The sequence below is a fragment of the Antechinus flavipes genome, chromosome 3 (assembly GCF_016432865.1).
Source record: "Antechinus flavipes isolate AdamAnt ecotype Samford, QLD, Australia chromosome 3, AdamAnt_v2, whole genome shotgun sequence".
NCBI lineage: Eukaryota > Metazoa > Chordata > Mammalia > Dasyuromorphia > Dasyuridae > Antechinus > Antechinus flavipes.
The window spans coordinates 64,351,979-64,378,829 of record NC_067400.1 but is presented as its reverse complement, the minus strand read 5'-3'; the positions used below and the strand labels follow the sequence as shown (position 1 = coordinate 64,378,829).

At 40.2% G+C, this 26,851-nt stretch overlaps 2 protein-coding genes across 4 annotated transcripts in view; one reads left to right on the top strand and one right to left on the bottom strand.

Moving 5' to 3' along the window:
- Nucleotides 1-7,269, top strand: part of LOC127553095 (sterol 26-hydroxylase, mitochondrial) — a 31,881-nt gene extending 24,612 nt beyond the window's left edge. Inside the window, exons 5-10 of the mRNA XM_051983535.1 lie at nucleotides 85-282; nucleotides 528-700; nucleotides 4,622-4,788; nucleotides 5,050-5,131; nucleotides 5,895-6,107; nucleotides 6,884-7,269. Coding sequence (XP_051839495.1) covers nucleotides 85-282; nucleotides 528-700; nucleotides 4,622-4,788; nucleotides 5,050-5,131; nucleotides 5,895-6,107; nucleotides 6,884-7,003 — 953 coding nt within the window. The 3' untranslated portion in view covers nucleotides 7,004-7,269. The remainder of the gene's footprint in view (nucleotides 1-84; nucleotides 283-527; nucleotides 701-4,621; nucleotides 4,789-5,049; nucleotides 5,132-5,894; nucleotides 6,108-6,883) is intronic.
- A 6,053-nt stretch (nucleotides 7,270-13,322) lies between these two features.
- On the bottom strand, nucleotides 13,323-22,893 carry PRKAG3 (protein kinase AMP-activated non-catalytic subunit gamma 3). Of its 3 annotated transcripts, XM_051983538.1 has the most exons (14): nucleotides 21,884-22,893; nucleotides 21,702-21,745; nucleotides 21,269-21,433; nucleotides 20,506-20,894; nucleotides 19,544-19,625; nucleotides 18,784-18,842; nucleotides 18,614-18,659; nucleotides 18,388-18,442; nucleotides 17,747-17,873; nucleotides 17,289-17,454; nucleotides 16,513-16,550; nucleotides 16,146-16,292; nucleotides 15,549-15,796; nucleotides 13,323-14,490 (listed from the first exon to the last, which is right to left on the bottom strand). In XM_051983538.1, exons 2-13 carry the CDS (start codon nucleotides 21,724-21,726, stop codon nucleotides 15,680-15,682), a joined length of 1,416 nt encoding a protein of 471 aa, XP_051839498.1. In that variant the 5' UTR covers nucleotides 21,727-21,745; nucleotides 21,884-22,893; the 3' UTR covers nucleotides 13,323-14,490; nucleotides 15,549-15,679. The 3 variants fall into 3 exon arrangements, with proteins under 3 accessions (XP_051839498.1, XP_051839497.1, XP_051839499.1); XM_051983537.1 differs by lacking the exon at nucleotides 21,884-22,893 and having other exon boundaries at nucleotides 21,702-21,877; XM_051983539.1 differs by lacking the exon at nucleotides 21,884-22,893 and having other exon boundaries at nucleotides 20,506-20,891; nucleotides 21,702-21,876.
- Nucleotides 22,894-26,851: the final 3,958 nt, after the last annotated feature.

The following is a 26,851-nucleotide window of genomic DNA, read 5'->3' as shown; positions in this document are numbered from 1 at the left end:
GGGGTAGTAATCACCACCTTCCATTGTAGGAGTTTCTTATGCCCTTTTGTCTACCCTTCTCTACTTTTCTTCTGATAAATCTAGCTATTGTATACATCTTGTTCGAGCAACGAATTGGATGCCTGAAACCATCCATCCTACCCGAGACAGAGATCGTGGTAAAGTCTGTGGAGCTCATGTTCAAGAATTCTGTGTATGCTACTTTCCTGCCAAAGTGGACCCGTCCCTTCCTTCCTTTTTGGGATCGTTATTTGGAAGGCTGGGACAACATCTTCTCTTTTGGTGAGAGGACAAGGGCTGGGTCTGGGGCTTGGAACCAGAATGATCCTTATGGGAAAGGTGACATTAATTAGTCCATCCCTCTCTTACCTGTTTCTGTCAAGACAAGTTTCCTGGGATCCCCTGATTTGTCCCAGAGACTGAAGGGAAGTCATCTTACAGTGGATCTGATTTGAGGTCATGGCCTTGGTTCCTGGAAGTTAAACACCCTTGATCTCTTCTTTCCTATAATACTACGATCTTTGTAGGGAAGAAAATGATTGAAAAGAAGCTCAAGGAGATGAATGATGAATTAAAGGCTGGGAATTCTGACAAAGTCCAGGTGTCTGGCTACCTGCATTTTCTGCTGTCTTCTGGACAGCTCAGTCCTGATGAGGCCATGGGCAGCTTGGCTGAATTTCTCTTGGCTGGAGTGGACACGGTGGGTCTGAAGGCCTGTATGGGAAACTAGAAAACCTAAGTCACAGATTGAACATATTCTTCTATCCCTTAAGGTGCCTTGGTTATTTATATAATGTAGGATCATAGCATTAGAAGAGAACCTCAAAAGGCTTTTCAATCCAATTCTTTCCTAACTATGGATAAGTTAATACCAAAACCAGTTTTCTTTGGCTTTTAAATTAGTTTTACTATGTACTGAAAAAGGCATTGGACCAAAAGTCAAGATATCTGGATTTGTGTCTTTTAAAAATTTTATTTATTTCTAATTTATTTTCTAACATTTTTTCTTTCTAAATTTTGAGTTCAAAATTCTCTACCCCCACCTTCTCCTAATCACTAATAAGGCAAGTAAAATGATATCAGATATACATGTGAAATCATGTAAAATATATTTCCATATTAGCTATATCACAAAAAAAGCAAAAAGAAAATTATGCTTCAATTTGCACTTATAGTTCATCAGATTCCTTTCTTGAAAAGGATAATTTTTTTTCATCATAATTCCTTTAGATTTGAATTAGATCATTATATTGATCAGAGTAGCCAAATCTTTTATAAGGTGATCATCATTACACACTGCTGTTACTGGGCACAATGTTCTCCTAGTTTTACTCACTTTACTTTACATTAGTTCATTTAGGTTTTGCTATGTTTTTTTTTTTTTTCTGAAACTACTCCATCATTTTTTATAGGACAGTGCTATTCCATTACAATCAGATGGCACAACTTGTTCAACTATTCCCCAATTAATGAACATCCTTCCAATTTCTAATTCTTTGTCATTATCAAAAGAGCTGCTATAAATATTTTTATAAATATAGGTCCCTTTTATACTTTAACATATTTAACATGTATTGGTCAACCTGCCATATGGGGGAGGGGATTGGGGGAAGGAGGGGAAAAATTGGAACAAAAGGTTTGGAAATTGTCAATGCTGTAAAATTATCCATGCATATAACTTGTAAATAAAAAGCTATAAATAAATAAATAAATATAGGTCCTTTTACTTTTCATTTGATTTTTTTGTGATACAGACTTAATAGGAACATTGCTGCATAAAAGAGATGTACAGTTTTGCAACCCTTTGGGCTAGTTCCAAATTGTTTTCCAGAATGGTTGAACCAGAACTCCACACAACGGTGCATTTAGTGCAACTATTTTCCCTCTTTCCTTTCAGCATTTGTCATTTCTGATACATGTGATGACACCTCAGAGTTGTTTTAATTTGCATTTCTTTAATCAATAATGATTTAGAGTATTTTTCCTATATCACTATAGATAATTGTGATTTCTTCTTTTGAACACATAGTGTTCATATCCCTTGACCATTATCAACTGGAGAATGGTACCTATTTTTATAAATTTGATTCAATTCCCCATATATTTGAGAGATATCAGAGAAAATTTATCAGAGAAATTTGCTGTAAATTTTTAAATATTATTTCATTGTTTATTGTACCTTTTAGCAAAGTGTAGTTTCCCTGATTTTCTCTTTTAGTTGTTTTTGTTTCTCTTATTTTTTTTCTTGTGCTTTTGCCTTGTCAGAGGTTAGGATTGCTACCTTTGTCTTTATTTTACTTCTGCTAAAGTGTTACAGTTTCTGCTCTGGTTCTTTGCTTTAAATCTGTGTGTGTCTTTTGCTATTTCAAAGTGTATCTCCTGTAAACAACATCTTATTGGATTCTGGTTTCTAATCCATTTTGTTTTATGTTTCCATTTTATGGGTGAGCTAATCCTATTCACATTCATAGATACAATTACTAACTGTGTATTTTCCTGCATCCTATTTTCTTTTATTTTAAAAATTCTATTCTGCCTAAAAAGTCTGCTTTGCTCCTGACCACTGCCTTTCTTAATCCTGCCCTCCCTTTTGTCATCTCCTATATCTCTCATCCCTTTCCTTTCCTATTTCACTATCTGATAAAGTAAATTTCAAAATGCAACTGAATTGGTATTCATATTCTTTCCTCTTTGAACCAACTCCAATTCCAGTGAGGTTCAAGCATTATTCCCCTCCAATTTTCTCTGCCCTATAAAAGTTCTTTCTTGCATGCCTCTTTTATATGAAAAAAAATTTCCCTAATCTACCTCTCCCTTCCCCCTTCTCTTACTACATCCCTCTTTCTCACCCCTTATAGTTTTCTAATACCATTTCCCCCCATTTTAATAGTTTTTTTTATTTTACCAAATACATGCAAAGATTAGTTTTCAATATTCACCTTTGCATAACCTTGTGTTCCAACTTTTCTGATACCATCTTTAAAGACACTTTTGCTTCCATACCCAGCCAACTTAATAGTGTTCATAGTCTCCTTCAATTATTTGTTCTAGAGTTTACTTTTTCCAACAGTCAAGAAATTCTAAGTCTGATAAGATTCTTTCATGCTAAAATTTAAATATATTTTTTCTTGGTCAGCCTTGTGCTGAGTCAATGGACAACTACTCAGTTGGTGCTTTCCTCAGGACAGCTATTCATAGAGTCAGACCTTCTCTGCTTTTCTGCTTCTCTGAAAAGAGTAAGGGCAGATCTGGGTCAGGAAGACCTTGATTCAGATTTCATCCCTGATGCTAGCTGGAAAAATGACTTCCTTGAATCTCAGATTACTCATCTGGCAAGCAAGGATGATAAAAATACCTGCAGTACTTGCCTCAGTGGTTATCAAAGGAGATGACATTTTATTAAAATGGTAGCTTTTCTTTAAGGAAGGCAAACTTAGCTCCTTCAACTTTTTAACATAGGACTATTACTTGACAGTTTGTCAACTATTTTCTAGACAATCTCTTCAGTTTCTCTATGTATATACTTACATATATACTCACATAATACACATATACACATACATATATACATGTACACAGATATATACACGGACAATATATATGCACATATATACATATAGTTTCAAAAGTCTTAGGTCATCTTTAAGGTTTAGTTGCTTAAAGTTACATATACATCCATATGCAATTTTATAGAAATGTATATATATGTATTATATTAATATCTTTTATTTATATGTCTAAATATATGTTTATATATTTTGAATATATCTTGCTCCCTATCCAGTGAGCCATAACTTATAATAAAGAAGAAACAATCTATTTAGCAAAACCAACCAAAACATTAATCATGTCTGATAGTGTATATATAATATTCTATACTCATAGGCCCCTACCTCTGTGAAGATTTCTCCAGATTTTTTACAGTGTAAAGATCAAATTGGATACCATAATCTGATAAGGATCTAACCAATGTCCAAGTCCAGCTCCACTGTCACTCATATTAATTCTTTTAAAATCACTCTTCTCATTATATGCCTGAGGTGACAGAGGGGCAAACTGCTAGAGATAGAATCAAGAAAGCCTAAATTCATATCCAACCTCACATACTTTCTGTGTGACCTCAGCCACCAGACTTTTGATGGTCTCAGTTTCCTCATATGTAAAATGGGGATGTTAATAGCACTTACTTCTCAATGAGATAATAATGATAAAGTACTTAGCACATTGCCTGATACATAATAAATTGTATATAAATATTACTAATAAGAATAATTACCATTAATCATATAAACATGAATAACTGAAGCATCATCTTCCGGTTATGATGCACACTAACCTCTTGTGATTTTTTTTTTTTTTTGCCATGCTAATGCATAGAAGCCATGAGGTTAGCATCTTGTAATAGAAAAGGCTTTTTCGGAATATTAGAGACAGAAAATCCGAATCAGAGGCTGGTCCAGTCACTTTTGTGACTTGTTAACTGCAAGTTACTAAGACTATGGAAAATTACTCCAAATGACTTGAGCAAGCTAGTCCTTTCATCTGTCCACTTTCCCATAACCCTTCGCTCAATCTTAGACAGCCCCTTCCCATCATCTTACTTGGCTTTACTTTCTCCTAGAGTGCCAACACGTTGACTTGGGCCTTTTACCACCTGGCGCAGGATCCGGAGCTCCAGGAAGCTTTGTACCAGGAGGTGATAGGGGTGGTGCCTCCTGGGCAGATACCCCAATCCAAGAACTTTGCTCACATGCCCCTGCTCAAAGCAGTGGTTAAGGAGGCTCTTCGGTATGTTCCCAGGCTTAGGAGTGAAACACCAGAGTGGGGAGGGCAGAAGGGAAGGGCTACGGGTAGATGTAAAGACGGGTATAGCAGTTATAAATCTGGACTTGGGAAATGGGCTTGATTGGAAGGAAGGAGGTGAGAGGGAAAGAAAAGAAGCAATGAGAAATTGATACTGGGGGTTATCAGGAAATGGGGTGCAAGGAAGAATATTTCCTTGCTTCTTTTCTAACATGCCCCTGACTGCCTTCTCCCGTATACCTATAGCCTCTATCCTGTTGTCCCAATAAACTCAAGAGTCAACACAGACAAGGAGGTTGTAGTGGGAGACTTCCTCTTCCCTAAGAATGTGAGTCGGGCTGGAGAGTCATGGGAGGTGAACTTATTCAGAAAATTGGGAAGTGGGTACTTGGGATGGGGATGCTAGAATTAGGAAAGGGGGTACCCACTAAGAAGAACATGAGTTCTGCCTGACTTTGGGCTGGAAGATACTTCAAAGGCAGTTAGGTGATACAATGAATAGAGTGCTAGATATGGAGTCAGGAAGACCTCAGCAAATAATTTGTATTTTCTCAGCTTCAATCTTCTCATCTGGAAAATGGGGATAATAATAGCACCTACCTCCCAGGGTTGTTGTGAGGATCAAGTGAGTTAACACATGAATAGCAGCTTTTCAAAACTTAAAGCGCTGTATAAACATTATCATTATTATTGTTATTGTTATTGTTAGTAGCACAGTTATACTCTAGAGCAGGGTTTCTTAACTTTTTCCACTTACAACCCCTTTTTGCCCAAGAAATTTGTATATGACCCCAAGTATATATAGGAAATAGGTATACAAACATTTGCTGATAATAAACCATAATTTCATGACTCCCACATTCAGTTACAAGATTCCATATGGAGGTCATAAATCCTAATTTAAGAAGTTTGGATCAAGTCAATTTTCCCACCCCATTTTACGATGAGAAATTTTAGGCCCAAAAGACTTGTGACTTGCTCAAGTTTCTGCAGGTAGTAATAGAGCTGGGCTTCTAAGCTAGTTATCCGACCTACCAATACAGCCTTCTTTCCCCTACACCTCACCAACCTTTTCCGGTATTCTTTTGCAGACCCAGTTTGTATTGTGTCATTTTGTAACATCCCGGGACCCAGACATCTTCCCATCTCCCAAGAAATTTCTGCCTCGGCGTTGGCTACGGAAAAACCAGAATGAGCCCGTGGGAGTCAACCACGCCTTTGGCTCCATACCCTTTGGCTATGGGGTCCGAGGCTGTCTAGGCCGTCGAATCGCTGAGCTTGAGATTAATTTGGTGATCTCAAGGGTAAGAGATGATGGAAACGGGTAGAGGGAGTAACAGGAAAAGCTTACTGAGGCTGATGGAAGGGAGAAGGAAGAACAGAAGAGGGATGGGCAGGTCTAATGGAGGAGGAATTAAAATACAAGAGAAGAATTACTAGAGCAGGGAACTGGGGACAGGGGAGACATGGGGAATGGTTAATGCAAGGGAAATAAACTAATGACAGAAGAGGAATGGAGAAGGGGTTAATCAAGAGGGAAATTAGGGATAAAAGTGGAAGAAGGGGTGGTTAAACGAAGAGGGACAGAAATGACAGTGGATAGAGAGTTGATAAAAGGGGAACTTTGGATAGGACAGAATGAGGGCAGTTGATATAGGGGAGAAACTGGGACAGTGTAGGAATAGGGCCATTAATCGATGAGGGAGCCAGGGACAGGGGAGGGAATGGTAAGGATTAATAGAGAAGGGATTAAGAGACAGTGAAGGAATGGATGAGATGGTGCTGTTAATGGAAAGAAGATTCATAGTAAAGTTCAGTAAAGGAACGGGGTGCGTATTCATGGAGATGGGAGCTAGAGGCTTGAGGTAAGTGGAGTTTGGAATAGGGTTGTTGGAAAATGGACTTATTTTGAGAAGGATATTGAACACAGAGAGACAGTTCTAAGGTGAATCCCCTACAAGGATTATAATGGTTTAAGTCCCAGAAAAGAAGTCTTTATGAAAGAAACTGGGAGAGTAGGCAAATGAAAGTAGACTGAAGTCATTAATTACATTTTTCCCTCTTGGCATTTGTTCCTCAGGTGATACAAAAATATAAGCTATCTCTAGCTCCTGGAATGAAGGAAGTGTACCCTTTGGCACGAATTGTCTTGGTGCCTGACAAGCTGGTTAACCTGTGCTTTCAGAAAAGGCACCCCTGAATCATGGGGGTACCCTATTGTTCTTAACTAGCCAGATTCCTTTCTGAGGTATCTCCAGATCTTAGCTCCCACTGTGCATTTAGTTCAGTTTGCCAGCCCTAACTGTAATGGACTCTTACCCAAAAGACACAGGATGAGCACTGGTTACCTCCTGAATTCTTGGAAGACCAAACTCTTGGGTTCTACTACCTTTGTCAGTGTCTGCTTACATCTTCTTTGAGGCCTTTGGCCCATTGAAATGCAACTAATAAATCGACTTTCAGTGAGCCTGGAATCTGTTTGCTTCTATCTCAATCCTCCTCCTTCTGCCTTCCCTCTTCTCACCTCCATTAGCCCAGTGATGATAATAACACTATCTTACATTAACATAGATGTAGCGTTTACTTTTGAGTCTCACTCTCCTGGAGTAAACCAGTTACATCTCTTCCTCAGGGGTTTGGGAGAGTTTGGGATATCTTCTCTACTACTATGGGCAACATAACTGCCCATTCCAGGCATCTTCTTTCCACCATTAGAATCAATGACAAAGCACAGTTTGTGTAACAAATTAGGATCAATCGGCTTTTGCAATGGGCTATTTACTTCAGCAATATCAAGATAAGAAATACAACCATTTCATTCTCAGCTTTACCCCCAAACCAAGAGGGAATCTTCCTTATACTACCATCTGTCTTTGGAGAGAGTGGGTTCAATCAATGCAATTTCCGCATAATACTGATCCTACAAATCTCTCATTCAAATTCAGCATCACTTCTGAGGAATTATCTCAGCTACTCCTAAATTGGGCTCTGGGGATCTTAAGATTTCTCCTCAGGCTGGTTTCAAAACCCAGGATGGATTTGACACCAGGATTCATGGACTTCAGGAGGCTCACTTTCCTGTCAAGAAACTCAGTTGTAACCTTCAGATGAGTCTTTTTTACCTCACATAAAGGGACAAACACCAAGGCAAAGAACCAAAGATTGTACTCAGTATTTGATGTGGCTGATGTAGGCAATAGATGATGGTAGGCACTAAATGTTGGGGTTCAGTCATGTGAAGAATTCACAGGGGCCATTCTCTTTGGCAAAAGGTAGGTTTATTAAGGAAAAGAGGTTACAAGAAAAATGAAGATACAATAGAGACTAGAAATGGTAAATATGAAATAGATTTGGGAGAGCATAGAAAGACGTTTTAATAATTAATGATGGAAAGGGCAAGTTTCCTAATAGAACTTCCATTAACCAGGAGAAAGGAAACACCCCATGAGATTAGAATGTAGCCTTAGCTGGCAGGCTAAATCCTAAAAAGGACTTAGCTCCCTAAAAGACTTTCAGTGGTTCTCAAACTTTTGTTCTCAGTATCTTCATGTTGTTAAAAAAAACCTATTGAGGATCTATTAAAAGAGTTTTTGTTCACATGGGTTATATTTATAGCTATTTACTATATTAGAAATAAAAAATAATTTTGAATTTGTAGACCCTCTGAAAGGGTTTCAGAGACCCCAACAATTCTTTGGACTACACTTTGAGGACCACTGACTTAGGTGTAAGGAGGAGAAGTGGGGTTTGGGAAGAGAATGTTGTGTGTGGATTTGCCACCAAATGTTGAGCTTGGGAAAGGGGACTCCAAAATTTGGGGTCCCAGACCGATATCACAAGGTGTCTCAAAAAAATTTGTAGACTTGAATCCATCTTCTAGTTAAGGAGCAAAGCTTTATTACAAAAGAAACGCCATTACAAAGCTGATTGAATTGTAAGGGAATCCAGCAGTGAAACAGAAGCAAAGAGAATCCTTTTTCCAGCTTTTATCATTGCTATACTTATTCTATGGCTCATAGGAAGGAATTTGTTCTCATTGACCAGATTATGACTGACCAGATTATCAGTCAGCAATGAATTGAAGAGTGGTCTCAGTCACTATTGTCCCAGGAGTTTGATCTGTAGGAGTTTTCTGTGGCCAGAAACTATCTGACGAAGGAGTGGTCAGAATCAGACAGAATGGGTTTGGGAGTTTCCTGAGGCAGAAAATCTAGAATCACTGACTTATTGCCAGAACAGAAGCCCCCCTAAAATCAAGGGATCACAAAATCATATTACATCAGATTGACTCAAAGGAGAACAGAAAAAATGGCATGAGCCATAACTAGATTCATAAGGGAAATTTAACCCCAGGAACGTGACTGAGATTTCTGAGAGACATAGCAACGTGAGGCTGCCCACAACAGCCTCAGGGTTTGCCATAACTTGGATTTCAGATTGGGCAACATCCATAGAGGGTGGGAGCAAGGATGGATCTCTATCAGAGCTTTTTCCCTACTTGCCTCAGGGAACAATTTTATCATGCTACCTACAGTTTTTCTCTGCCAAACACAACTGGCTTTCAAAGTATCAACAGTATCTTGACATTTGGCTTTAGATAGGAAGGGTCCAAGACCTCTTCCCTAATAGTACCTTCTATTTTCTCACCAGAACACCATTAGCAGAAAGAAGTCAACTGAAAAGGGAAGAAGGATGAAGTCATGAGTAGTGCCATCTGAATGCCCCTCAGGTCTGGCTGTGCAACTAGAGCAAATCAAAGGGACTCCTCATAACAGTATGGTTAGCAGATAGGAATCAATTATAGAACTTTCACATAGTGAATTACCTCAACAACACTCTTTGCGCTCGCATAAGGGCTGGGCTTAGTGGATAGTCCTAGGTTACTAAGTTTTTTCAATTTGGCAAAATATTTAATGTTTCTTTTCCTTAGAAACATTGAATTTTAGAACTAGAAAGGATCTTAGATTAGTAATATTCCCTTTGCATTCAATCCTCTAATATTATAAAATTATATTGGATTACTTGCTGTATAGGGCAGGGGGGAGGTAAAGTAGGAGGGAGAAAAACTTGGAACAAAAGGTTTTGCAAACTACCTTTTCATGTATTTTGAAAAAATAAAAGGCTATTATTATAAAAGAGAACTAGTAAAAAAAAATTTGCAAGGTTGACTTACCTCAAGCTGAAGAAGTAACAATTTGGGTGACAATCCTAACGTTATAGTTCGTGAGCCCCCATTTGGAGCACTTTACATTAATAATAAGACAATGTTAAACAATAATTATCTCTTAGAAAAGGCATTTGCTCAAATGGCATTACAAAAACAGTAGGAAGGTGTTTTCCCCAAAACCTGAGGTATGCTTTCCCACAAATACATCAATAGAGGGGTAAAAAGTGGGCATAAACCTATATTACAATGGTAATAAAACCCTCATGTAAGGGAACATGTAGCCAAGATGGATCATAACTCTGGAACTATAGGGTTTTGATAACCTTTCTTCCTATAGAGAATCCTTTCAAAGTTCACTGCTAGGCACAGGATCAGTGATGGACAAGTTACTTTGCTGCCTCATTTGAATGGGTAACTCAGCTAGCTCTTTATGGAGCATGGATGGGCATATCATTATTGAGCTAGCTCAAGCAGACCATTTAGCTGCTGAACTGGCTCCTCACCAGATTCATTTGACTCTTCATAGGGCAGGTGTTTTGCAGGTTTATCTGCTGATTTCCCTGGGCTTGCCACTTTCAGCTTCTGACTTGGCAGTTAGTACTGTACTCTTTTTGCTAAAGTGTTATAGCTCTCTTTTCAAAAGGAATAGTATTATGTTCCTCAAAAACCTATATTCCAGAAATGGTAGAAGCCTTTCTTTGACTCTCTTGGGATCTTAGCCCTGAGATTTGTTATCTTGTAGATAGGAAGTGTGAGAAGCATAGATTTTCTTTTTTCATCATTCTTAGTTCAGAGCAGTATTTCCTCAGGGAAGGATCCTACTCTTACTTAAGATGCCCAGTCAGTTCCATTTCCCAGGTTTTTTTTTTTTTTTTGGTTTTTATCTAGATGAGTGGCTGGAGACAAAGGTATTGAGGTAATATGTTCTCTCAGGCAATTTCTTTGTCTTTGCTGACCTTTTCATATTCATTTAAGCTATTGAAAGTCTCGTCTTTTCAAGGAGTAGAATATTTTATTTACTGTTGGTTATATAGTGGATAAAAGATTGAGTCTATAATCTGGAAGATATGTAACTCTAGGCAAGTCACTTAACTTTTGCCTCAATTTCCTCATCTCCAGATTGTTATGAAGATCAAATGAGATAATAATTGTAGAAAGGTTTAGCATAGTGCCTGGTATGTAAGAAGTACTATATTAATGTTTCCTAATTTTTTTATCATTTAAAAATTTTTAAATAATTATAGTTTTTTTCAAAATATATGCAAAGATAGTTTTTGACATTCATCCTTGCAAAACCTTGTGTTTCATATTTTTCTCCCTCTCTCCTTTCCCCACTCCTTCCCTAAACAGCAAGTAATCCAATATATGTTAAACATGTGCAATTCTTCTATATATATTTCCACAATTATCATGCTGTACAAGAAGTCAGATCAAAAAGAAAAAATGAGAAAGAAAACAAAAAGCAAGCATACGACAACAAAAAAGATGAAAATATGATGTTGTGATCCACATTCAGAGCCAACAGTACTTTTTCTAGATCCAGATGGCTCTCTCCATCAGAAGTCTATTGGAACTGGCCCGAATCACTCATTGTTTAAAAGAATCATGTCCATTGAAGTTGTTCATCACATAATCTTCTTGTTGCTGTGTACAATTTCTCTTGGTTCTATTTATTTTACTTAGCATCACTTCATGTAAATCTCTCCAGCTCTTTCTGAAATTATCCTGCTGATCGTTTCTTATAGAACAATAATATTCCATAATATTCATATACCACAATTTATTCAGTCATTCTCCAACTGATGGGCATCCACTCAGTTTCTAGTTCCTTGCCACTGTAAAAAAAAAAAAGGGCTGCTACAAACATTTCTGTACATGTGGATCCTCTTCCCTTTTTTAAAGATCTTTTTGGGATACAGACCCAGCACTGCTGGATCAAAGAGTATGTACAGTTTGATAGCCCTTTGATCATGATTCCAAATTGCTCTCCAGAGTGTTGGATTGTTTTAGAACTCCACCAACAATGTATTAATGTCTCAGTTTTCCCACATCTCTTCCAACTTTTATCATTATCTTTTCCTCTCATCTTAGCCAATCTGATAGGCTTTTATTACTTACTATTTTTATTATTACTTACAACTGAAAGGTATAAATTATTTTTTTGCCCTTCAAAACATTAACTTTGTGGAAATCTAAATGAGAATCACAGATTAATCCTCATAGTAATAATGTTTTAAGGGGGATAGGACAGGCAACCCCCTCCACCCCCATTTTACAGATTAATTTAAAATGAAAGAAAGTAATAGAGAATGAAATATAGTACGATGATAGGCGAGATTGCTTAGTTCTGGAACTGTGATTAACTTGCTATGAGGTGCTGGATTTCAGTATTCTGGGCTATATTTTCTTCATTCATAAAACGAGGTTTGCCTAGATGATTTTTTAAAGGCCTCTTCTAGTTCTTAAATTCTAAATCATTAAAGGGACAGAATAGTCAAGTAATTTATCTAAGGTTTAAAACAAGTTAATAGCAGACCTTTTAATAAGAATCCAGGTCTCTTGAATCTCAGCTCTAGGTTCCCCTCCCCTTTTCTGAAGTACTGTCTTCCCTTTTTTTTTCTTTCTGTTCAGAACTCTCCTCTCCCTCTGCTACAGACACACACACACACACACACACACACACTTCACATAGAGAAAACTTTAATACTTTTGTCCCAATTATGAGAATTATGAGGAACAAATTGAGATATGAATAGAATAGATTTTCATTCTCCAATGAGAAAACATGATGCTGACCTGCTCCCTCTTCTGAGAACAGGAAGAGGTAACCAGACACTATGGCAGAAATTTTGGATGTTGGGGATTGTAAGTAGAAAAGCCAGAAAGACTGGGAGTTTATTCATCTCTTAAAATGAGGATGATAATATTTGTAGTACCTGGTCTAAAGATTTTTTATAATGAAGGAACTTCGTAAACCTTTGGGACTATAGACATTGTTATTCCTTCCCAGGAGGCTTAGGAAGTACCATGGTGGAAGAAAAGTGGGATTCAAAGCTTTAGCTCTGCTACTTAATACATGTGTGACCCTAAACAAGTCATTTTACAGCAATTTCTATGAATTTTTGTTCCCTCAACTGTAAAATGAAATGGTTGAATAAGATGTCTTTAAAAGCTCTGTCTTCTAAATCTCTATCTCTCTGTCTCTAAATGTATGATTTTTTAAAGTCCAAAGTCACTCCTAGCTCTAAACCTACTAATGCCAGGCAAAAAGAGGTCTTGCTGGAACCTGGCCAGAGGAAGATCTTGCTCTTTGTGTATATGCATCAAAGGTACCAAACATGTAACTCAAATATCTTTTTAAAAAATTTTTTTTATTTTTAACTTTGTGGAGGAAGTCACTTTTCCACATGGGTTAAGCCATCCTCTCCTCTTAAGTTTATATTTGGTGGTAGAACCCAGAGAAGGAAGAGAGCTGGAGTAGAGAGAGAGTATTCAGCACAGTTCCAGGAAATGAGGATGGAAATGAATAGGAGGCTTTTGGCAAGAGGAGTAAATGGGACTCCCATAGAAAAGTCCATAAAGCTGAATTTCTAGGTCTCCAGAGATGTTCAGGGAAGGAACAGGAAAGGCATATGTAAAAATCATACTATCTTCCTGCCAAATGTCCATTTAAGCCAATGCCTTAAAAGGATCCTTTTATTCATTTATCCTGCTGCTCAGAGAAGGGATACAGTCCAAAAATAACAATGTCTAATAATTCAGTTCTCATGACAGACTCCTACATCAAAGTCGATCCCAACACAAAAAAGACTTGGGGCTTTCTTGGACTTTGACTGGAGAATCTTCAGAACTTGCACAGCCCTAACTCTTTTTCCCAAGTCTTTTAGCCTAAGAGTGCCAGGGCATGGGAATAGTTCAGGCCCTTCTCTTGTTCCTGAGAAGTAATAGCAGGACCAAATTGGAACAGGGATTGGGCCAGAGTCCTACCACAAATTGATGATTGAGGCAAGACACAGACCCAGTTATCAGCATTCTAGATCTTTCCCTGGTTCTAGCCAGGTTAGGTGAACAGCCAGAGAGAGGTCTGGGACTCCACAACTATGACTCCATATTGATACCCAACTCCTGCAATGCCAAAGTGGAAGGGGAAGAATTAAGGGGAGGATGGGAAAAGTGATGAGAAAACGCTGGGGAAAGTGTGAAAGTGAAAGACTAAGAACCAGCCCAGAAACCGAAGGATTTGGGTCCCTGTCTCTTGTCCCAAGACTATAGGATATAGGTTCTCAAAGCCCATAGTCAGCCCTACCTTAGAAGCTGTTGCAGATGGAAAGAAGGGGATTAAGAATGTGGGGCATGCAGGGGACTAAGAATATCCTCCAATGGTCCTAGGGCCTGAAAGTCAGGGAGCTCTCTCATTCTGACCTCCGCCATCCCGTGAAGCATCAGCCTTTCTCAAAGGTTTATGGGAATAGAGCTTTGTTTGTATTAGGGAAGTGGAACTGGGGATGAAGATGCAGAGCCTGTGAGGGAGGAAAAAAAGGCAAAACTGTGAAGTAGATAAAGATATCTCTCCTTCCGGCTACTACTGCCCTCACTCTCAGGTTCTATAACCCAAATCAGGTTCTTAATGTGTCTTTCCCCAGCCTGACCCCTTGCCTCTAAGCTGTATTTGAATCCCAGCTCTGCTATTCCCTTCACGACTTTGGGCAATACTTCCTTGGGTCTCAGTTGTCTCCCTTATAAAATGAAGCTGTTGGAGGAGTTAATCTCCAGTGTCTCGTTTAGCTCTAAATCTGTGATCCTATAACCTGTTATCAGGCAGGAAAGGGTCTGATTTGTAGTTCAGCATCACTGGGGAATGAATTTAAGTCATGTGTTCCTTTTCCCAAGAGGATTTGCATTTTAAGCCTCATCTCTAATTGTCTAAAAGGAAGGATTTGTTCAGTGGGTAAAGGGATTTCGGGGAACAGATGTCAGACCTGTTTTGGACCGTACAGACAAGGGAACCTTCCTGGGGATCCTCAAACTAGAATTTGAGGTTTTGCTTCTCAGCATCACTACTCTCTAGCTTTCTTTAATTATTTCTTATCTTGTACATCAATTGCTTTTTATAATTATTTGTTTGCACGTTGTCTCCTCCCTTAGATAGTAAACTCCTTAAGGCCAAGGACTGTCTTTTGCCTCTTTTTATACCCTCAAGGCTTAGCAGATGGATGCTTACTGAATGTTTAAAAACTGAATTGCTCTTATATTAACTCTTCCTCAGCTTCCCCTATTTCTGATACCTCCATGATGGCAGCATAGACCAATTTCAATGTGATCATCTGGGACTTGGGGTGAGAAGAGGGAGAGGAGTAACTCCAAATCCCTACATACTCTTTCCTACCCAGGGTAGCCTTGTTGGAGCAATGAATGGCAAGTTTCATGGTTTTCTTGGACCTACTTGTTTGAGAATAGGATCCTTCCTCTCTCCACTGATTTCCAGCAAAGAGATCTGGGAATAGGGCAAACCTGAGAGGGCCAGCATTGGAATTAGTAAACAAGAGGGCAAGAGAGCAGTGAGAATAGCAGAACATACCTGAGCAGGAGAGGATTTAGCTGAGAATGAGTGAGTGAAAGGACTGAGCTCCCCTCCTTCTTCCATCAGGTTTTTTTGGGGGAGGGGTTGGGATTTGGAGTGCTGCATAGGACACAAAGACACTGGGATTCTCAGGCACCAAGTGCATCAATGCCAGCAGGGCTGAACACCAGGGCTTGGAGGATGTCAGACAGGGAAATGACACCTAACAAGTGCTGTGATTCATCCACCATCACCAGCCGGTGAACCTGTGGGTACAAGGGGCTGGGATTAGAGACATGGCTGTGGCCCAATCACTTCCAAATAATTATGTGACCACATAATTGTAGCTCTTAAGGGAGAGTCAGCATCTCTGGGGATTCCAGTTAGTAAATGGCAAAGGCAAGATGGGTAGGAATAAGTATTAAGGGATAGCCATACATTGAGACACCTTGTACTGGGAGAGTTGTGGGCACCATGGACATAGTGATGGGATGTTGAAAGTGGGCAGGACTTATCCTGAGGTCAGACAGGGCACTTCAAGGGTTCAGGGTCTCCTTGAAAGTGATGAAGCACTGTGTGACTGGGGGTGAGGACATTGTGGAGTGGAGGGATCACCTGCTCTCGGGCGATTCGGTCAATGACATCACCCAGGCTTTCGTGAGGCTGGCAGGAAATGATCCCCTCCAGACAGAGGGACCGCTGTCTCAGTGCTTCACCAACACTCATGTCCAGATGGTTGTAGGTCTTCTGGGCAGCCAAATGCTAGAGAAGAAATAGAAAGCAGGAAGGGGGAGGGATGAGATTATCAACATTCCCAGCCCTTTGGATTTCCTTCAGCTGCACAGAAAGTCCAGCTTCTACAGATTTCCACCTGGCTAACTCCATCCTCAGATCTCCCTCTTCCCAACTTCCGACAAAACCTCTATTTCCCCCACCTCAACCTCTCCAAACTATTCCTAGCTCTTTTTAGCAGAATACTCACTATGACATCAAATCGGGAATAGAGGCCCACAACCTGTCCTGGATTGGAGGAAGGAAGAATGAAAGGAGTCAGAAGAGCTTTAAAGAATATCTGCAATAAAAGTTTAGCATCAACTATTTCTTTGTCCAGTTAAGTGTCTCCACATGCATTTCCCTAGACTCACAGAAATTTGAAGCTGCAAAAAAGATTAGAGATCATTCTCACTGGATCTTTGGTTTTAGAGATTAAGTCTCAGAGGCTCAGAGCCCAAGGTCATACAGGCAGTTAACATCAGAGCCTTTTCTAGTCAACACACTGATACTTCATAGGATCCTCAAAACCATTTCATATAGATAAATAATTATTTCCCTAATTTTACCAGTGGGAGAACCTGAGCCACAGAGAGTTTATATAACACCTGAACTTGAATGCTCTTGACTCACTATATTATGATGTCTGGACCAGGGAGGAGTTCTTAACCTGGGGTCCATGAACTTAAAAAAAAAAAAATCAACCCATATATTTTGACTATATGTCAATATAATTGATTCCCATTATACTTTGATTTTTTAAATTTTGTATGTTTAAAAACATTATTCTGAGAAGTGAATTTAACTGGACTGCTAGAGGAATCTATAACACACCCACAAAAATGAAGAACCCTATTTCTAAGTCGATTTTACAATGACCCTCTAACCATATTGTGAAGGTCTAAATTAAAGATCTATCCGCCCTCCTCACAAATCTCTTTTCATAGCCCCCTACTGAGTACCACCCTCTCCTCTTGGCAAAGATACCGGACTCATTGACCACAGGTAGCGCAGACACTCGGCGGTCTACAAAAATGTCCAGTGCAGACAGGATGGGGGCTGTGTCCAGCACCACGGCCAAGTCTCGGAATGTGCCAATGCCCAAGTCTTGGATAGATCGGGAAAGAAACTGTGGCTTGGGAAGCAGTGCACCCTGAATATAAGAGCAAATTAGGGGATAGGGAGGGGGAAAAAGGCAAAGATCAGGAAAGAGACCAGACTAGCCCAGATGCCACAGTGGGTCCCAAATCTCTCTGGACTCTAACTTTCCTTCCCAACCTCTTGGAAATCTTGGGCTAATGCAAATCTATGTAACTGGAGATGGGGCAGCTGAGGGTCTTAAGAGCCCAAATTAGGCCATGTGTCCCATAATGCACTGGTGGAGTTAGAATCTCCCTGCCCCCATTCCAGAGACTGGCCTTTTCCAGGTCTGGGTAGAGTCTTACAAAGATATGCAGGAACTTGAGCAGCCTCTTGTGGGTGAGGATGTGAAGCACGTTGCCAGAGGCAGGATCTAGAACTGGCAGGCGGTGAATCCGGTTCTTGATCAGGGAATAAACAGCCTCAAACAGGCTGAGGAGGCACGGTCAGTGAAATGGAAAGATTGGAAAGTGGGAGGAAAGGATGGTTTGATTTAGAGATGGATCTTTGGGGAAGACTTGAAAAATATTAGCATATTTTAAATAATAATTTTTTAAATTACTGATACCTTCATATCTGAATATATCTCTTCCCTTACCTCTACCAATAAGGCAAGTAGGGAAGGGTTTTTTTTTTTTAATTTAAAAAGTTTTTTTAAAAATTATTTAATAGTATTTTTTCCTAATTATATATAAAGAAAACTTTCAACATTCATTTTTTGAAAGGTTTTGACAGCAGGCAACAAGCAAAAGGAGATTTTGAGGAAAGGTTTTTCACTCCAGATACACCCCCACCCCCATACACACACCCATGGAGAATGGGGAGCAAGGCTATTTGTATTCTTTGTTTCTAAAATCAAGGAGATTAACCCAGAATCAAATGGGTTTAAAAGGGGGAGTGAGACCCAAGAAGATATTTGAAGACGAGATTGAGGAGGGAGACCTACCTGTCATTGGGAGAGATGGAAACCAATGGCTTGAAAGAGCCTTGAAGGTAAATCTCTGCAGGAGAGGGAGAATCGAGTCCAGAGAGTTGTATCCTCCTCTCTGGGGACTCCCACAGATCCCTTCCCTCCCCTATTCCCCATGTCATCCCCATTCTCCTTCCTGTATTTCATTCCTAAGTAGAACTCCCTTGGTCCCTCTCCTTAGGGCCCTCAGCTCTCTACTCACCCCTCCAGGTTTGAATTGTATGTTCCTCAATTTCATAGATCTGAACCTAGAGACAGATAAATAGTCTCTTCTGATTAGGCTTGGTTGGGTTCACATTCAGGCTCCTCAGTTACCCCGCTTCCCCTTCCCACCTTTCTTCAATCCAATTGACCCAGCTGTGCAGGACTCACCAAAGGTGATCTGTAGTAACGATGGAGTACTAGGATGAAGTCTGTGATAGTCAGCATGCCTGAGAAAGTGAGGGAAAGATATGGATCTAGTCAGCCTGGGGTCCCACCAACTCCAGTCCAGTGCCACTGAAAAGGCAGGGGCTTTATCTTGGTTATCTTTGCTGCTTCCTTTTCTCCTAAGCCAGTGCCTAGTCCAGTTCTTAATGCATGTTTGGTGAAAGAATAAATGAATGATTGTTGCCCCCAAGGTGGCAAAACTGAGACTTGGTAAATAATCCATAATATGGGCACAGCTGGCCAGTGCTTATCATCCTCATACCACTTCCTATTCTGAGTTCTCTCTCTTTTCCTTTTCTCTCCTCTTTGTCTTTTTTCTCCTTCCCTTTTCTTCCCCTTTTCTTTTCTTTTTCTTCTTCCCTTTTTCCTCTCTGCCTGGCAGGAGAAGAAAATGGTAGGAGTTTGCCCTTATTGCAGCCCAGGATTTGAGAGATAAATTTTAAGCTATTATCTAGGCCATGGTTTTCTATTCTATGTAAACCATCAGGATTTAGAGTGCGATGTGACCTTGGAGATCACACATTCCAATCCCTTCATTTTGCAGATGAGGAAACTGAGATCCAAAGCAAAGTGACTTCTTGTCAACAAGGTCTAAGTAGTAAAATAGCAAGAGTGCCATCAAAGAGATCTCTGAATGCTCTAAATGTTCGTCTACACATCTTCACTAACACCTTTTCCTTCCCATTTACAGTCTTTCACTCACCCACAAAGCTCTGCTTCTGGTTGTCCCACAAAGGGGCTGCCCTTACCCCATTGGCCACAAGAGCAAAGAAAGCCTTCTTGATCTGTATAGAAAAAGGAGGAAATGATACCATCTTTTGTTCCAATCCCACCATGTTGAATTCTATATTAATATTACAGCTCCATCTTGATTTTCAAGGCCTTCTACGATGTGGTGCTGAACTAACTGCCCTATCACCTTATTCTCCTTTTGTAGAATCTTTGTTCTGGACTAAATGACTCTCTTCTCCATTCTTGACAGGCGCTCTCCTGTCTCTGTCCCTTTGCTTTCTCTCTTCCCCATGCTTGGGAATGATTTCCTTCTATTAACCACTCATTGTTTCTTTTTATAATTCCTCCCTGATGCCTTCTCTGACTTCAGCTCCTAGATGATCCCTACTCAAATTCCCTTGCATCTTCCCTTTGTGTCAGTGTCATTATTTACTATAACTATTTGGATACTCCTTGTCCTTGTCCCCTCTCTCTGTGAGAGCAGGATCTGTCTCTTTATCTCATTTTGTATTTTTTACATATAGTAGGTGCTTCATAGATGCTTGTTGAATTTGAGCACTTTTTTGCAAGGTCCTTGATGTACCTTTCCAACTATTCATATAGCTAACCTTCATCTCAACCTCAGTTCCTCCATATGTTGATGGCTGCTGGGGAAGTTGAGGCAGGTATGTATTGTGGAAGAGAGAATGGGTATAGGGTAAAGAGAGAGTTTAAAAGGCCTTAGAAAAGGAAAGGAAGGGAGCCAGAAGGGAAGAACCAAAGGAATTTGGGGAAGCTATGAAGAGGACCTATGAGCCAAGGTGGAAGGAAGTGTCTGAAGTACTTAGGAGGTTTGGAGATCTAGGTTTGCTTTTGTTTGATTATAGGTTTAGGGTTCCAGGATCCTAAAGAAGACCTTTTGAGTCTAGATTTGGAGCACAGGAAGGACCTCACCTCTAGCATGGTATCAAAGATGACCAGCTTTGAGCTGGTAGCCATGGCATCATAGCAGCTGTGCTCCTGCATGAAGTGCATGTAGATTTGAGCTCCTGGGTGGAGCAGCTCTCCATCCCAGCCCAGTTTGGGCAGGAGAATCAGTGGTGATGGACTTCGGGTCGCTCTCTCCGGAATCTCCCTTTCCTGACTCACTGATAAAGTGTCTGGCTCCAGGGATGTAGCCCCTGTTGGTATAGATGTGAACTCTGGACACATGGCTGTGGAGTCCAAGTCTATGGCTTCTAGCCCCCAGCTAATGGAATCGGATCCTGGGAATGTAGCAACTTGGCTTTGGGATATATCTTCTGAGGAGGTAGACCCAGAGTGGGGCCTTGCCAGAACACCTGCTGGGAAGATGATGATAACAGTTTACATTTATCCAATGCTTTCTACTTTATCAATAGCTTTCTTATTTTTCTCCCTCAGAAATTCCATGGAGCACTGGGTATTATTATTCCTGTTTTACAGATGAGAAAACTAAGTTGCTAAGTTGTTGAGTAAATTGAGGTTTGGAGATATAAAGAGTTTTGCCCAAGTTCACATGGCAAACTTGCAGAGGAACTGAGGTTTAAACTTGGGTTTTCTGACTTCTGGTCCAATTAGGCCAGTTTTTCTCCCAGACTAAGATCATGGCCAGGTCCTAGTTCTGGCATAGGAAATCAGAAGCATTCTAAGCTCCAACTCTCTCCCCCTTTTCTTCCACAATGGGCCCATTCCTCACCCTGTGGGCTATCTCCTTCTTCCAGGATAGGGGGGTCTCCCTCTTCCACAGCTTCTTGCCTTGTCCACCTGGAGGCCTTAATTTCCCGTTTTTCACATCTCTTATCTGGGCTGGTAGTCATGCAAGGCAGTGGCCTTGAAGGGCTGTCCCCCGAGTAACTCACTTCTGCATGAGAAAATAGAATTTGGATAGGAGAGAAAGAGAAAGCCAATGGGAGGGAGAAGAGACGAGTGAAGAAGAGACAAGATAGAAGAAAGAGAAGGAAGAAGAGGAAGGGTGAAAAATGGAACAAAGAGGAAGAAGAGTAAAGGGGAGAAGAAAGGGAAGGAAAGGCATTGTGGGATGTAGGGATGAGCTAACAAGGATAGAGGGATTTCATGCAAAGGAAAAGGAGGTAAGAGACTGAACATAGGACCAAGCAGCTCCTACCTACCTGGTGGTTCCACCATGTCCCACATGGTTGTTTCAAGACAAGGTCTGGGAGGAAAAAGCAAGATGAAGGGGGAGAGAGAATGGTAACCCAAGCCTTAGTTGCCCTGAGCCCAAGGGACTGCAGCTATACCCCACCCTCTGTCCCTTCAGACTCCCTTTATTCCCTCCCTGGGGCCTCTGTACCCAATGTAGGGTGTGTTCCTGCTCAGGCTGCATCCGGCCAGTGTCGTGCTGACTAAAGCCGTGGCAGACTATTCTGGGCCCCAGCTCTCTGGCTCCCTGCCCCCACCAGAGGATCAGTTTCTCTTTGGCTGGGTGTCAGACCAATGGGAAGGAGGGGTTCCTCCTAGCCCAGCTGCCCCAGTCCTGCCTGGGCCAGCAACTCTGTGGACCCTTGCCAGCCTTGGAGACAGGGAAAAGCATACAGGTGCTTTCTTTTTTGGGGAGGGGAGGTAGAAAAACACCCAGATCATCTCAAGACACCTGCCTCCACAGACTTTCCCTAGCATTTCCTTTAGAAAGAATTAAAGAAGATAGGTACAAGAGCAAATCAATTCACAATTGAGGAGGAAATGAGAGGTGGTAAGTAGTGTAAGTGGGAGCAGATGAGAGCTATCCAGAGGTCTACCCAGTGTGACACTTCTTTCTTTGGTTAGCAAGCATTCTCAAGCCCTAGAAAGATGTCACTTCTGGGATATAAAAGGGGTGTTTGAGTGGGGGGGGGAGAGGAAGAAAGGATTGGGTAGATAGGGACATTGTCTTGGAGGTTAGGGTACAGAATTGGTTTAGAGAAAATATTGGAGAAGAATGAAAGGAAAAGTGTGAAGAATTGAAAGCAGCTGGCCTTCAAGGGCAGGAGGGCGATAGAAGCCTTATTACCGACAAATAGAAGGTAATAAAGAACTGTAGAAGGGAGAAGAAAGGATACTTTTAGCAGAGATATGGCTCCAGGGCTTTGAGAACCTTGGGGGTTCTCTTATAGGTCTTGGGGGAGATGGCAATTAGTTTTCTCATCCCAGCCCCCAGCCAGGAGAGGCATTTTGGAGTGTATTAGAAATAGGGCACTGCAGGGTCCAACTAGACTCCCCTTTTGCCTGTGAAGTCCTCATTGGTCTTGGTGCCAACAGGCTTACAGCCCAGTTCTGGTATCTAAGCTCCCTGTCCCTTCCCTCCCCCCCCCCTCACCTCCACCCCTTGGCATTCCTGGAGCTTGAGTCACAGTCCTAATGAGGAATGCTGGCCACGCAATCCTTGGTTCTCCCTCCCTGATCGGAGGCCTGACCTCCCTTCCTTTGGAGTCCTTTCCCACTACTACTCCAAGTTATCTTTCCAAAATTTCTTTTCTGGAGGGAAAAAAAGTGTTGTGATGGGGAGACTTAAGACCCACGAACAATGCAGTGACTAGTATGGGCTCCAGAGGTCCGTGATGAAGCATGTGTCCCAGATCCTGGCCCAGAGGGAGGGACTAGAAATGCAAAATGAGAATGACAGTGACATTTCCACACATGGCCAATGTGTGGATTCATTTTGCTTGGCTATGATTCTATGTTGCAAGGGAGGGTTTTTACAAAAATGTGTGTGTATATGTAAAGAGGAACAAATAATAGTACTGTCAAGAGTTAGCAAATGTTTATTAGGCTCCTACTATGGGCCATGAATGATACTAAGTGATAGAAATACAAAGAGAAGATAAAGTTAGGGGCAGCTAGATGGCAAAGTGGATAGAATGGAGTCAGGAGGACCTGAGTTCAAATCCAACTCAGACACAACACTTTCTAGATGTGTAACCTTGGCCAAGTCACTTAAACCCAATTGCCTTACAAAAAAACAAAACAAACAAATAAAACCCCCCAAGAAAAGTAAAAAATAGCCCCTGTTCTCACGGAGCTCATAGCCTAATGGGGGAGACACATAATTGCACATATACATGTTGCATATAGTTGTTTCTGGAAATAAGATATGTATAGAATGAATTTACATATATGCAGACTGGATAATCAATATGGTTCTAGGGCATTAATACAAAAGGAGATCAAGGCAGTAGAAGTAGAAGGTAGGATTTTAGCTGGGAAGCCCAGGGCTGGAGATGAAAACAAAACCAATTCCAGACACAGAGTTTTCATATGGACCAGTGAGAATGCCGGGTATCTGGAGACAGAGTCAGTATTTTGGGCTTCTTGTGGAAGGATTTGAACCAAGACTTCAGGGAAGCCAGAGAGTGATGAAGAGGATGAAAATTTCAGGCATGAGGGATAATCAGTGAAAATGGAGAGTTGAGAGAAGGAAGCTCTAGATGAACTAGTGTTTAGATGGTGGGCCTGCAATCAGGAAATCCTGAGTTCAAATAAATCTGACCTCAAATGCTTACTAGCTAGGTGACCATGAGCAAGTTAGTTAGCCTCATTTGTAAAATGGGAATAATAGTGCCTATTCCCAGGGTTGTTGAAATAAAGATTGCAATTTTATAATCTCCCTCTTTCTGCCACAGTTTTCTCAGCTGAAAAATGGGAATAATAATAGCACCCATTCCCCGGATTGTTGAAATGAGATAAAGATTGCATAGTTTCCTGATGCTCCTATTTTAGTGTCCCACCTCATTATTGAGGAACACAAAAGAAACCAGAGTCAGGATTATCATGTACAGTGAGGCCGTTGGGAGGGGGTGGGATGGGATGCAAAAAGACTGAAAAGGTAGGAAAAGGACAGTTTATGAAGGCCTTTAAAAGTCAACCATGAAATTTGGTCTCAAGGAAAGGAAGAAAATAAGGCAGTTGAAACATTTTAAAATGCACATAGGAGAGAACAGAGGACATTCAGAGAAAGATACAAACAGGACAGCTTTGAAACAAAGTGTTGAATTTATTACACATTTAAAGATGTAACTATGTAACAGAAATGCACAGTTTCATATGTGATCCTCTTTTCTGCTATTTTGTATATAGGAATGTTCACACACACAAAAAGATTTAAATCAAAGTATACTGATCTGGGACCACAGTACCTGGGATTTTGAAACTGATTCAGATGTAATAGAATTCTTTGGTCCCCTGATTTTTAGGGAGGGGGGCTGTCAGGAAATCCTAATTCTTCCAGCTTGAAATCTGTCTCAAGAAACTCTCCTGATTCTGACCACTCCTTAGCCCCCCAACTAGCACACTTAATTCATCTGGAGATTACTTGCTAGCCCACCACCCTTAATTCATCTGGAAATTACTCCTTAGCATTGGGTCATAGAATCAATTTATACTCCTTAGCCTTAGGCTATAGAAGAGTGGATAAAGTTGTTCTCTGTTTTTCACTTCTTTGCTATTTTCCAATCAGGAATCTAGCCGGCTAAGAATTCTCCACTTCAATAAACTTTTTTTTTTTTTTTTGTTGCCAACTCAACTTAGAGCCTCAGATTGTGAATTCTTTTGTAATACCTGCCACACTGATCTGGGGACCCCCAAACACTCATCATTTCTACCACTGACTTTCATGACCTGGGTCTCAGTTTCTCTTTCTGTAAAATGGAGATAATGATACATATTTCACAGGATTGCTGTGAAGCAAGTTAAAGAATTAATCAATAAACATTTATTAAGCAACTATTATGTGCCCAGGCACTATGCTAAGTTCTGAGGATGTGAAAAGAGACGAAAGATTTCAGAAAAGATTTCTGGATTTCACAAAGACAGACTTAGATGAATCGATTCTGAATGGAGTAAGCAGAACCAAGAAAACATCATACACAGTAACAGAAACATTATGTGATAATCAGCTTAGCTCTTATAAGCAATAAAGTGATCCAAGCCAATTTCAATAGACTTGGGATGGAAAATGTCATCCATATCCAGAGAAAGAATTATGGAGACTGAATGTAGATGAAAAAATATTATTTTCTTTTTTTTATTGCTTTTTATTTACAATTTATATGCATGGGTAATGTTACAGTATTGACAATTGCAAAACCTTTTGTTCCAACTTTTCTCCTCTTTCCCTCCACCCCTTCTGGCAGGTTGACCAATACATGTTAAATATGTTAAAATATAAGTTAAATACAATATTTGCATATAGAAAGCATATTATTTTCACTTTCATTTTTTCTTTCTCATGGTTTTCCCCTTTAGTTCTGATTTTTATTTCACAACCTAATATGGAAATATGGTAAAAATGAATGAACATATATGACTTATAAAAAATTTCTTGCTGTCTTGCAGAGGAGAAAGGGAAAAGAGGGAGTGAGAAAAAAGTTGGAACTCAAAATCTTACAAAAATGAATATTGAAAACTATCCTTACATGTATTTGGAAAAATAAAATATTAGTAAGTAGATTAAAAAAGGTAGTTCCTACTCTCAAGGAGTTTACAATCTAATGGGGAGATAACATGCAAACAAATATATAGAAGCTAGAAAAATACAGAATAAATAGGAAGTAATTAATAGAAGATACTATCTATAGAAGGTTAGATTTTCCTTGTGGCTTGAAGGAAGCTAGGGAAATCGGTAGTTATGCAATTGAGCATTTCAGGCATGGGAGGCAGTTGGAGAGGCCTAGAATAGAGAGAGACAGAGTGTCTTTGTGAAACAGCCAGGAGGCCAGTGTTACTGGATCGAAGAGTATGTGTTGAAAGCAAGGTTTAAGAAGACTGGAAAGATAGAAGGGAGTTAGGTTATGAAGGGCTTTGAATGCCAAACAGACCATTTTCAATTTGATCCTGGAGGTAATGGGGAGCCAGTCGAGTTTACTGAGTAAAGGAGTGACGTGGTTGAACCTGCTGCACTTTAGGAAATCTCTTTAGTGGCTGGAGTATGGTTTAGTATAAGAAGGCAATAATACCAGCAGATTATTGGGTGTGAGATGATGAGGGACTGTTTTTCAGAGGAGATAAGGGGGCAAACCTTCTGAAAAATTTTAAGTCTTATGGAAATGTAAGCTATGATTTTCTTTCTTTCTTTTTTTTTTTTTTTTTTTTTTTTTGAGACAAACTCTTACATCTTTCCCCCTCTAACTTCCTGCCTGCTATAGGTCCATCTGGATGTTACATACTGACATACATACATACCAAGGCAGATGGATAAACAGTTTGGCCCACATAAGAATATAGAGCTTGAATTTACAGAATTCTACTCAGAGATCTGCTGGCAAAGGTATAACAAAGACTTCTGAAA

What these genes read in the sequence shown, in the direction of transcription:
- PRKAG3 (XM_051983538.1), bottom strand. Translation starts at nt 21,726, where the DNA reads ATGTGGGACATGGTGGAACCACCAG. An exon ending in AGAAGGAGATAGCCCACAGG is followed by an intron (nt 20,895 to 21,268) that starts GTGAGGAATGGG and finishes TCATCTTCCCAG; the next exon opens with CAGGTGTTCTGGCAAGGCCC. An exon ending in ACCTGTGGTCAATGAGTCCG is followed by an intron (nt 16,551 to 17,288) that starts GTATCTTTGCCA and finishes CCTCCAATCCAG; the next exon opens with GACAGGTTGTGGGCCTCTAT.